This window comes from Oncorhynchus mykiss, chromosome 13 (assembly GCF_013265735.2).
Source record: "Oncorhynchus mykiss isolate Arlee chromosome 13, USDA_OmykA_1.1, whole genome shotgun sequence".
In the NCBI taxonomy this organism is placed as follows: domain Eukaryota; kingdom Metazoa; phylum Chordata; class Actinopteri; order Salmoniformes; family Salmonidae; genus Oncorhynchus; species Oncorhynchus mykiss.
The window spans coordinates 51983563-51996893 of NC_048577.1; the positions used below are offsets into that span (position 1 = coordinate 51983563).

At 39.2% G+C, this 13331-nt stretch overlaps 1 gene segment (V, D, J or C); it reads left to right on the top strand.

Annotated features, from left to right (window-relative positions):
• Positions 1–4770: 4770 nt before the first annotated feature.
• On the top strand, positions 4771–10354 carry LOC110486747. The segment is given in 7 exon segments: positions 4771–5427; positions 6703–7002; positions 7209–7493; positions 7618–7935; positions 8257–8574; positions 9386–9540; positions 9880–10354. Coding segments are annotated over 7 exon segments (1455 nt in total).
• Positions 10355–13331: the final 2977 nt, after the last annotated feature.

Below are 13331 nucleotides of genomic sequence, written 5' to 3' on the forward strand. Positions count from 1 at the left end.
ATCTGGTAGCACTTCCTACGTGTTCCACTAGATGTCCTCATTCAGTAGAACGTGGAATGGAGCCTCTGGTGTGAGCTTTGACCGAATGGGAGGGGAAATAGTCACTGTCTTAGCAGAATGCCATTTCCCTGTGGCGCATTTGTCTGTGGGTGTCACCGTCGTTCCATCTGGTTGCAGATGAAAACGTATGATCCGGTTGGAACGTTATTGGATATATATGAAAATAACATCCTGAAGATTGATTCTCTTCTTAGTTTAACCAGTTTATTCGACCTGGAATATATATTTTTGAAGTTTTCGTCCGAGTTTTCCTGGTCCAGCGTCAGCTTTTGGGCATGTGAGCTGAAAGTGCTAGCAAATGCAGCTAATTGGACACTAGTATTGGACATTATGGAACAAAACAACAAGTTATTGTGGAACTAGGACTCCTTGCACTGCATTCTGATGAAAGATCATCAAAGGTAAGGGAATATTTATGATGTAATTTCGTTTTTCTGTTGAATCCAACATGGCAGAGAAATATATTCACGTCTGAGCGCTGTCTCAGATTATTGCACGGTATGCTTTTTTCGTAACGTTTAAAAAAAATCTGACACAGCGGTTGCATTAAGAACCAGTGTATCTTTAATTATATGTAGAACATGTATCTTTAGTCAAAGTTTATGATGAGTATTTCTGTTCTCTGGCGTAGATTTCTATAATTCCTCCTGATATTTTGGAGGCATTTCTGGACATGGCGTCAATGTAAACCGAGATTTGTGGATATAAATATGCATATTATCGAACAAAACATAAATGTATTGTGTAACATGTCATATGAGTGTCATCTGATGAAGATTTTCAAAAGGTTAGTGATTCATTTTATCTCTAATCCTGCTTTTGTTACTCTATCTTTGGCTGGGAAAAATGGCTGTGTTTTTTTATTTATTTGGTGGTGGTCTAACATAAATATCTGTTGTGTTTTCGCTGTAAAACATTTTAAGAATCGGACATGATGGGTAGATGAACAAGATGTTTATCTTTTATTTGCTGTATTGGACTTGTTAATGTGTGAAAGTTAAATATTTTCATTATAGGCGGCTTGGACTGACATTACAACAAGTCCTGCACTAACCTGACTATCACTGAACAATGAGGACTGTATGGAGTTTTTTAGTCATGGTGGTGTCATACACAGTAAGTTAAACATTACAATGAGCCCTGCACTAACTAATATTGAACAATGGAACTAATGAGCCTCTGGAGTTTAGTTGTCATGGTGATGTCCATGGACAGTAAGGTAAAACACTACATGGTGACTGAAGAATGTCTGAGAATCATGGTTAAACTCAATATTAGTGTAAATGCCACATCTTCAACTGAATATTAAAATGTTTTTGTTTTGCAGGTGTTTGTTGTGATGTCAGACTGGATCAGTCAAGGAGACTGTTAAATTATCATGAAAAACATCTGGATTTACAACGACAGACTATTATATAAACTGGATAAGGCAGCAACCAGGAAAAAGGCTGGAGTGGATTGGTAAAATTATGGTTCAAGCTCTGCTACCTGCTCAGACTGCCTGAAAGGCTGGTTCACCCTGACTGAGGATGTCTCCATAAACACACAGTTCTTAGAGGCCAAGATTCTGAGAGCAGAGGACTCTGATGTTTATTATTGTGCTGGACAGACACAGTGACTGGAGCTGGTGAAGCAGCTGTATAAAACCCTCAGCTCCAGTCTCTGTTAACATCAGTCCTATGTCCCCACCAACACTATAGGACGGAGTAGACACATCATACTGTAAATTATAACCCACATTTTATTTTTTATCACTTGAAAAACATAAAATATACCAGACAACCTGTCAAGATAACTGTATGAATATCCTCATGAACACTTTATAGCCATTCATTGTCAGTTGACAATGGCAAATAAGCCAAAAACAGTTTTAATAATATATGCAGTCCATCTGTCAAATTAATAATCAATCTCTAGCAGCTTAAACCATTCATTCGGTCATGTCTTTCAATTTGGGGAACTTATTTGTGTGAAACCAGATTTCAAATTTCAGTACAATGCCTTTCTTGCAAGCTCCAAACCTAACAATGCAGTTATCAATATCAATGTAGCACAAAAAATAACATAAGGTAGAACAAAAATATACACGAAATAAAAATAAGAAACATGAAGAACATGGGAAAGAAGAGAAGCTACTGTATATACAGTCAGTTCCAATACCATATTTACAATGTGCAGGGATACTCTAGCCATTCTGTTAGCTATTTAGCAATCTTATGGCTTGGGGATTGAAGCTGTTCAGGAGCTTTTTTTCAGACTTCATGCATTGTTACTGCTAGCCAAGCGGAAGCAGAGAGAACAATATACGGCTTCGGTGGCTGGAGCACTTCAAAATTTATTTTCCGTCCCTTATTTTCACAGAGGTTCTGGATGGCTGGGGGCTCGGCCCCAGTGATGTACTTGGCTGTCTGCACCACCCCCTGTAGCACCATGCAATCAAGGGCAGTGCTGTTGCCATACCAAGAAGAGATGCAGCCAATCAAGATGCTCTCATTTGGAACTGTGATGATCATTCATGTTAAAGAGTAATGGAACAAGTATGGTACAAGTTTATTGCATTAATCCCAATAGATTCTGTCATCCTGTGCTGGAGTGGTGGTGTGACATCAGAAACAGCAAGCATAGCGAGTAACAGCTAGTTACAGCAGGAGAGCAGCAAGGGACACCAGTGCTGGGAGTGTTGACATCTGACTTAAAGTGTAGGAAGCATGTGTAGAGCTGGTCAACTTAAATAGACCTCATGTAATTAGAGTGTGAATCCAATTGGTGCAATATCTGCTGAAGCAAACAGCTGATGCCACCACACTCTGGTTTCCCTTCTGAAATGGCTCCACTTTATATATTTTTCAAGACATCTTATTTACATTCACCAGTATATGAGCCTAATCCAATTCAGAGTTGTAATTACTGGTAGATGTAAATGAATGTCCTCATTAAGTGTACTGAAATGTACAATGAAGAAAAACCGCAACATGTAAAGTATTAGTCCAATGTTTAATGAGCTGAAATAAAAGATCCCAGAAATTCTCCATATGCTCAAACGGCTTATTTATCTCAAATTTTGTGCACAAATGTGTTACATCCTTGTTAACGACCTTGATGCTATGTACAACGAGTGCTGACACAGGCAACTATAAATAGACAATAACCCACAAACTATCCAAGGCATATGGCTACCTAAATATGGTCCCCAATCAGAGACAACAATAAACATCTTCCTATGATTGCGAACCAATCTTGGCAACCATAGACATAAAAACACCTAGACCGGGGAAAACCCCATAAACATACAAAAACCCTAGACAGAAAAAACACATATATCACCCTAGTCACAACCTGACCTAACCAAAATAATAAAGAAAACAAAGATAACTAAGGTCAGGGTGTGACAGATGGTGACTAAATAACAACTATTAAAGGTTAAACAATTCATAATGATGCTGACTAAATAGCAACTATTAAATGTTTACCATTCATAATGATGCTGACTAAATAACAATTGTTGAAGATTAAACCATGCATTCTAATGCTGACTAAATAACAATTATTTTGAGTGAGTTGAAATGAAAAGATTGTAAACCTTATTAGAAAGGCTTATTATAAGAACGTCTCATACATGTTTGTTAGAGTTACAAAGCATTGTACCTGCAGGATTTAAGTAAATTATTATAATTCTAAAGAATACATAAATGGTGTAATAATATATACTACTTCACAAAACAGTTAACTGATAGTTAAAATATTTTTAAACATTCTAAGAATAATATATATTTGTATGATCACCTATCCACAACCATCTGAATGTGTTGCTATCCTCATAGAGCAGGTGTGTGGTTCTGGTGGGAGGTTTTTGTTATGGTGTTTTTCACAGTGACTATACAGTTACAGTTTGGGCTTCTTATTTGAGAGCCACAGTGATATTACATCGTACAAAAACCCTTTGCTCCTGTATGAACACATCAACACTGAACAGGTCAAGTTAACACCCCCCAGAACCAATATAAACCTTAATGAAATGTAACCATAAACATGATTTTGGCCATAGCCATGATATTTGGTTTTATACTACAACATAAATCAAAAAATGTGCAAACAACTGTTATAAACTGGCAATGGATACACCTTTAGTCAGAAACAATAATACCAAACAATTAAGATTAATCCACCAACTCATAGATGAATATGTTACTGTAAGAGTCTTTAGTATTATTATATTATATTTTATTATGCATGGTTTTATGTTTCTTATACCATATATACTATTAATAAAGGTTAAATCATTCATACTAATGCTGACTAAATAATAATAATTATTTTATTTTTTGAAAACTCTATTTATTCAGTTTTACAACACAATTTGAGTGAGTTGAAAATGGAAATATTATTATAAGAAAAGCTTATTATAAGAAAGGCTCATACATGTTTATAGAAGTTATAAAGAATTGTACCTGCAAGATTTAGGTAACATTTTCTAATTCTAAATAAGAAATAAACATTTTTATGATATATAATACTTATAAAACAGCTAACTGAAGGTAAAACAAATATCCTGAAATATTCTAAGAAATAATAGATCCACATACCATCTGAATGTGTTGCTATCATGTGTGGTTCTGGTGGGAGGTTTCTGTTATGGTGTGTATCACTGTGACTATATGGGGGCCACAGTGATATTACATCGTAAAAAAAAAAAAACGTTGCTCCTGTATGGACACATCAACACTGAACAGGTGAAATAATCACCCCCCAGGACAATGGAACCAATGTAAACGTAATGAAACTTAACTGAAGATTAATCCACCAACTCATAGAGAATATAATTCTGTAAGATTCTTTAGCTTCTTATACCTCACTGAGAGCAGAGTCATATGGAATCCCTATGGAGATGTGAAGGAGGTGTTTTTGTGCTGGGGTATATCACTGTGATATGGGGTGGGGTGCACAGTGAAATGAGACTGTACAAAAACCTCAGAGACAAAACCTGCATTATATCTGCCTGAGGATTGGGACAATGGGGAGAAACCATACAATATTCTTCAAATGCTCGTCTAATATTGATATAACCCCATTGTATATTATTTAACATTTTTAAAAAGGTACGTTTTGATGGAGGGATGTCATGACATGAACCTGAGCATCAGTTTTTAAAAGGTATACAAAACTGAATTCACAACATCTGTCCTTATGGAATCAGGTGTATGATAGTATTACAATATTGCATTTATTTGAATGTTTGTTGGATTCATTATCATGACTTTAAAGCAACCTATTTAGGTGCAGGGTTTTAGTACAGGCAGTGAATGGAGACAGAGCACTGTGATGCTTTTGACTACTGGGGTAAAGGGACACAAGTCACCGTCTCAGCAGGTAAGCAAACTTAAATGTATTATATCCATAGAATGTTTAATTTTCCCATTCTATGTAGAGTGTAGAAAGAACATATATCTTTTGCATTTTTCAGATGCAAAATGTCCTTAAATCGACCTGTTCCACTAAAGAAATGGTTTACCTCAATTTGCTTATTTCCTTGAAAGTCAAATAGTTCCTCAATTTCTAGGTTCTGCTGTTGTAGAATATTGCAGACGTTTGTTTCCTAAAGAAAACCATTTGTTCCTCAGAAAGAAATTGCAGTCTAAGAGAAAATTATCCATATTGTGGGAATATATTGTTGACCAAATGTGACTATGTCAGAATGTAATATCTATTTAGACATTTTTTTTTACTAACAAAATGACTTTGGTTCAGTGATGGAGTTATCATGATTAGTTGAAACTGATTGTTGTAAAGAGGGTGGTTTTTGTATTGCTTGGCATATGCCCTTCTCACACTGTGTATGGATACTTTGACTATTGGGGGAAAGGAACATTGATCACAGTATCATCAGGTAAGCCATTGCATATATGCTTTTTCATGCAATCAAATTGTTGTAGTTTGTAGATAATCGTTATTTTATGGAGAAAAGTAGACATTATTACTTGGATAATGTTGTTAGTGTAGCACACCTAGAAAAATTAATTAAATTAAAATGTAGGCTATTCATATATGAGTCAAACACATCAAATGATTATAGGGTATAATAATAAGACTCCATCTTAGCCTATATTAATCCATATAAATAATTTATTTAGAATGTTTTATTAGAGGAACATTATGTTTTATTTTACAGTTCTGTTTTCACTGGTAAATCTGTCTGCAATTTAATGTGTTAATGTGTATTTAATTGTGCCTTCCTGTATTATACCTTTTCTAAAATATTTATTCTATTCTACTGAGCCAGTTACTTTATGTTCATATATATCATATATATATATATCATATATATCATATTGTATTATTTCTTATTGTTGTTGCATTGTTGAGAAGGAACCTGCAAGTAAGCATTACGTTAGATGGTGTATCCTGTACATATGACTAATAAAACTAGAAACTTAGTGGTAGTTATACCTCAAAGAATACAAGACAACCAACTACATGGAATTAAATGGTGCCATATAGTGCCAGATTAAATGAACAAGTAGTTCTTAGGTTATAATAACTGTGTAATGACTATTTTACCATGCTATTTCCTAGTAGCTACCTGGTCATTTCTGTACATTCAAATCAAGTGTTACCTTTCTCTATTTCAATATTTCTTTCTTGCAGCAGCCACAGCCCCCTCTACTCTACTCACTCTTATGAACTGTGGAACCCCTTCTAACGACATCTACAGTCTCGGTTGTATCGCTAAAGGCTTCTCGCCTTCCTCACACACCTTCCAATGGACAGACGCCAGTGGGAAAGCGCTGACGGACTTTGTCCAGTACCCAGCAGTCCAGAGCGGGGAAACCTACACAGGAGTCAGTCAGCTCCGCGTGGCTAAGAATGTCTGGGAAAACTCAAAGTCTTTCAGATGTTCTGTGGATCATCCTGGAGGTGCGAAGACAGCAGTCATCAATAAACCAGGTAAGAGATGGTCATCATATTGTATTTTTCTATAGATTACATTTTAATGTTCTATAGATACATTTTAATGTTTGTGGTGTAAACTATTTCTGTTTATAAAAACTGAATATAAGGTTTTTACCATGGATGTCTTTGAAAATATCAGCATTATTTCAATAAGCGGTTAAACTAACATGCAGACATTTTTTTAACCTCCCACTACTCAGTCCCAAAGTCTCCAACAGTGTCTTTGCTGTCTGCGCCCATTGGCACCACCCAGTACCTGATGTGTATGATTGAAGATTTCACCTCCGAGACAGTCAAGGTCACCTGGAAGAAGAATGACATGGAGGTGGAGGGCCAGACCCCTACTCTAGGCAAACGGCCGTCAGGCCTCTACTCAGGCAGCAGTCTGCTGAAGGTCACCAACACTGACTGGAACAACAAGGTCAAGTACAGCTGTGTGGTGGAGCACCAGGGTGAAACCATCAGCAAGACGACCTCCAAAACAGGTATGTACATAGGAGAAAACTGTACTACAATTGATGTCATGCTCACATACAGGATCTCTATTATTTAGTGTAGTTCCTCATCAATAACATGTCCTGCTTTCACACTGCTTCTCTCCCTTTTCAGAACCACTGACGGTGACTCTGAACCCACCGCGTGTGAGAGAGGTGTTCTTGGACAACCAAGCAGTGCTGGAATGTGTCATCACTGCTACAGACCAGAACACAGTGTCTGGTACCAACATCACCTGGCACATCAACGGAGATATACAGACAGCTCACATTGATCTGAAACCTATTGAATCAAAGGGCAACCTGAACAGCAGGGTCAGTACTCTGACCATAGACCAGACAAGGTGGACCAATGTGAACAAAGTCCAGTGTTCTGCCATGAAGAGTGGCGAAGACACACCGGTCATTCAGGACATCAGCTTCACCAAAGGAAGTAGGTCACTGAGACATCTCAAAGTGGTTGTGATAAGTGGTCACCTACTCCAGGATCTGGAGAGGGAGGCACAGGATGTGCAGACTTTTGCTCCAACCCAGCGCTAACACACCTGAGTCAGCAAATCAACTAGTCATTAACTAATCATCACCTTTGCTTAGTTGATTCAGGTGTGTTAGTGCTGGACTAGAACAGAAACCTGCACACCTGCACAGGTGCACAGCCAGTGTTGCTAGGTTGATTTTAAACTGATATTCACATACTGGTTTTCATATGTACCTACACATACATGAGTGTAACGTAAAATCAATCCTCTTGCAGGTGAAGCCCCTTCTGTGTCCGTCCACATTCTCCCAGAGGAAGACACCAAGAAGGATGGGGATGTGACTCTGGTGTGCCTGGTGGTCAGCCCGTCTCTCTGTGACGTCTACATCATGTGGAAGGAGGACAGTGGCGAGTACCAGGAGGGGGTCACCAGCCCTCCTCAGAAAACCAAGAAAGGCAACTACTTCGTCACCAGCGTCTTCACCACCACCAAGGATAAGTGGGACACAAATGTGCTTTTCACATGCGCCGTCAAGCATGCTGGCTCAGACAACAGCACCTCACCTAAGGAGATGAGTGTGTCGAAGTCCACGGGTAACTCATGTGAAGACAAGTGATTTTAACCTGTGTGTGTTGTGTCGTTGTGTCTTCTTATTGACTCCTCTGTGGGTGAGAATAGCCAATTACTAGGTTTGTGCTCTGCTGTCCTCAAAGATGTCATTAATTGTTGTCCTTGTTGAGTTAAAGTTAACATGTTAGTGTTGTCATTGTTTTGTTGACAGTAAACATATTGTTTATTGTGATATTGTCCAGTCTACTGTTTTGTAAAATGTCAGTCTTGTGTTGCCATTGTTGTCCTTTGTCATTGTTCAATGTGTCTTCCTAATGTGGAGGCTTGCTAATAAACAATACCGCATATGAGATCACAAGGTTTGGTGTTCTTATAACAATTACTCCAAGTCTCAGAAAAATATACTGGTCTATTCTACATAAAAAAACAGAATGAAGACAATTGTTTTGTCATGAAAAGACAACAGTACTGAATAGCCTACTATGCTTCCAGTAAGGTGATCATGGATGTACTATTTAGTGTATTGGTGTAGTTTGACATAATGTGAGTGGGTGTGCATGTTATTATTAGGCCAAGATTTGAGTCTGCAGTGTTCTCTGTGGGTTGATGTGTGTGTCTGTGTGTGTCCATATCATTTGAACTCAAGTAGCTATATTTGTTAGAATATGATAAAGACTAATACAATACAGGTTTACAATACACAGACAAACATGAATACACAGACAAACATGAACACACAGACACAAATGAACACACATAAACACACACACACACACACACGCAGACACAAGTATATGTCCGTTCCTCACTACCTGTCTCTCTCCCTGTTCTCAGCGAACATCCTACCGACTGAGCCTGAGGCGGGCTTCGCTCTAAGCTGCACGGACAACTTTGAGGATGAGTTCGGCAGCCTGTGGTCCACCACCTCCTCCTTTATCATTCTCTTCCTTCTCTCTCTCACCTACAGCACAGTGCTCAGCCTTTTCAAGGTACTGACACCGCTTATTTATTGTGATTGTAGACTGCTGATGAAGGCCATTGGCAGCTCAAATGTTATGATTGTAAATAAAATAAAATATGTATCAAGTGTTTAATTGAACAAAAGCATTTTGCTACACCAGCAATAACATCTGCTAAATATGTGTGGGACCAATAACATTTGATTTGATTTGATTGTGAGCGAGAGTTCCTGCTCCTTTCCCTTCCAAATATGATTACATACACATAGGAGAGATGAGATACTCCTTGTGGGCCAAAGGTAACCCACGTTGTTCCACTTTGCTGTCTGTTTATTGTAATAACCTGTATCTGTCTCTGCCTCTTTTCAGATGAAGCGGTGAAGAACACATGATGGACTGCAGAGATAGATGTGTCTAGATTAGAAAGATAATGGTCTGGGATGGTTATGGAGTATAGTAGTGTTCTTCAGTAATAATGTTATGTATATATCCTATACATTATTGTTTTTGATTGATTAGTATTGTTGTTCTCAATATTATACAAGCATTGTGGTGATATGTTATTTTTCATTCATTGGTTCATTTTGTACAGTATCTTTAAATATAAGTGTATACTGTGATGTCTGTGTGTCCTTTTTCCCTTTAAGTTGTTGTATTTCTTTTTACATCCACTGGATGCTAATACTGGGACAAGGACACATCCTATATACAAAGACATTACTGATTGGATTGTTTCTGCTTGGCAGTTATCTATGGAGCCAATGTACAGCTGTATTCCCTCCCAGGACAGATTTAAACAACGTTATGCTATATCTGTCATATTTAACTAAAACTTCATTATTCTGTTATCAGTTGATCTGAGGGGGTTTCTTGGTTCTCTAACTTGTCTAATAACAGTGTCATGCAAAAGCAGCTTCCTCTCTCTCTATCCCCTTGATACCACACCTGTGGCACTGAAACTGTCCAGCAACTGCCAGGGACACAAATACACTTCCTTGAAAGAAGAGAAACACTGCATGTACGATAGCAACGCACGCATGCACACAGAAATATACTGTATATATATTGAGCTACAAAAGTATTGGGACAGAGACACATTTTTGGTGGATTTGGCTTTGGATTCCAGCACTTTGGATTTGAAATGATTCTATGACTATGAGGTTAAAATGCAGACTGTCAACATTAATAAGAGGGAATTTTCATCTATATCTGGTGAAATTCCAGCACTTTCTGTATATTGTCCCCAAATTTTACAAATCCACTTATTATACTGTATGCGTATTAAAGTAGTCAAAAGTTTAGTAATTGGTCCCAAATTCCGAGCACACAATAATTACATTAAGCTTGTGAATATACAAATTTGTTAGATGCATTTTTTCCACAATTTCCAATAGGTTGGAATTATCTTCTATGTCATAAAAGTCATGCATTTAATTCAAACATCGGACTGCCAAATGGTGAAGCATGATTCATCACTCCAGAGAACATGTTTCCATTGCTCCAATGGTGGCGAGCTTTACACCACTCCAGCCAACGCTTGGCATTGCGTATGGTGATCTTAGGCTTGTGTGTGGCTGCTCGGCCATGGAAACACATTTCTTGAAGATCCTGATGAACAGTTCTTGTGCAGACATTGCTTCCAGAGACAGTTTGGAACTCGGTAGTGAGTGTTGCAACCGAGGACAGATCAATTTTTCACACGCTCTGCGCTTTTGCACTTGTCGGCCCAATTCTGTGAGCCTGTGTGGCCTACCACTTCAGGGCTGGGCTGTTGCTCCAAGATGTATCCACTTCAAATCAAATCATACTTATTTTCCACCATCATTTGCAAATAAATTCATTAAAAATCCTACAATGTGATTTTCTGGATTTTTTTTCTCATTTTGTCTGTCATAGTTGAAGTGTACCTATGATGAAAATTACAAGCCTCTCTCATCTTTTTAAGTGGGAGAACTTGCACAATTGGTGGCTGACTAAATACTTTTTTGCCCCACTGTATATTCCATGTCAGATATATATATTTTCAATTTTTTATTCAAATGGAATGGAGTAGAACAGCAAACACACATGGCCACTGCGCCTGCTACTCCTCTCCATTTCCATATGAAATACCCATTGGGTGTTGTTGTGGGGAAGGCAGACCCACAACAATGGCCGGAGTAGAATGAAGCAGCACTTCACCTTAGTGACATATCTGTTTATTTTATGTGATGATAAAAGGCTGACACAATACAAATATTTTTTTATGTTTTCTTTCACAGTGATAGCGACTCTGACTGGGAGGCCCCGGTGCCAAGGTGCCCATCCCCCACTGAAGCGGGTTCATCCAGCCGGACTCCTGCTGTCTCCGGCTCCACACCTACCCCCGCCCGGCCATCTAGAGGTGTGAAGACACAAACAAAGAAGCGGAGGAAGGGAAGTGTGGAACCTGCTGGCAGAGAGGTAGAGGGGCAATGGCACTCTGTGCTGGAGAAGGATGTGGATCCACGTCCTCCAATATTCTGACCAAAAAGGCCACCAGAACCTCAGCTCGACATGACATCAAAATACAGCCCCATGCAACATGTTCAGTTGTTTTTCACCCCGGCAGTTGTTGATTCCCTGGTGTGTAATACTAACAAGTATGGGGCTAGGAAGCAAGCAGGAAAGAAAGAGGCATGGAAGCCCATTTCCATGTCAGACCTTTTCTGTTACTTTCACTGGTAATTTACATGGGGCTGGTGAAGTTAAAAACCCTAAATGATTACTGGAAAACATCCCCACTCTATCACCTGCCTTTCCCCCGCACTGTCATGTCCTCTTCAAGGTTTAAAATATCTCAAGGGCTCTTCACATCAGTGACCCAGAAGTTGATGAGGAGAATGACAGGAGGAGAGGCACCGCAAGGTTTGACAGGCTCTACAAAGTCAAACCTCTCTACCCCAGCTTGGTTGAGGCCTGCAATATACATTTTCAGCCCACCCAGAACTTGTCCATAGATGAGAGGATGGTAGCCTCAAAGGCCAGAGTTGGCCTAAAACAATACATGTGTAACAAACCAACTAAGTGGGGTTACAAGCTGTTTGTTTTGGCTGATTCTGTGTGTGCATACACATGCAATTTTTTTGTCTATGAGGGGAAGAACACGTGTGCGACTGGTAAAGGACTTAGCTATGACTCTGTAATGGAGTTATTGGATTTTCAACTGCTGGGGAAGGGCTACAAACTCTTTGTGGACAACTTCTACACAAGCCCTACCCTGTTTGCAGACCTGAGGAAGCTGGAGGTGTGGGCTTGTGGCACCATTCGGACCAACAGAGTGGGCTTTCCGAAGACCAAGGTAAATGACATGCATAAGCGGGCTGAGCGGGGTACCATGCGATGGATCCGTGAAGATGGCCTGCTGTTTGTGAAGTGGATGGACACAAGAGAGGTGGTGATGTGCTCCACTATCCACAAGTCCTTCAGTGGCGATCACGTCGTCAGGCGTGTGAAGGACACTACTGGGGCATGGACCACCAAAAATGTCCCCATTCCTGCAGCCATCAAGGACTACAACAAGAGCATGGGAGGTGTGGAACCTGTCAGACACACTGATAGGGTACTACAATGTTCTACATAAGACAAAGAAATTGTAAAATACATTGTTTTACCATTTCATTGACATTGCTGTGGTGAATTCCTTCATCCTGCAGAAGGAAATGGTGAAGAGCTGTGGACAGACCCCCATCTCACAGCTAGCCTTCAGGGAGCTGCTCATCCAGGAGCTTGCTGGCTATAGCACAAAGTCCACTGCATCACATTCTGCCGCCTCTACCTCTGCCGCCTCTACCTCTGCCAGC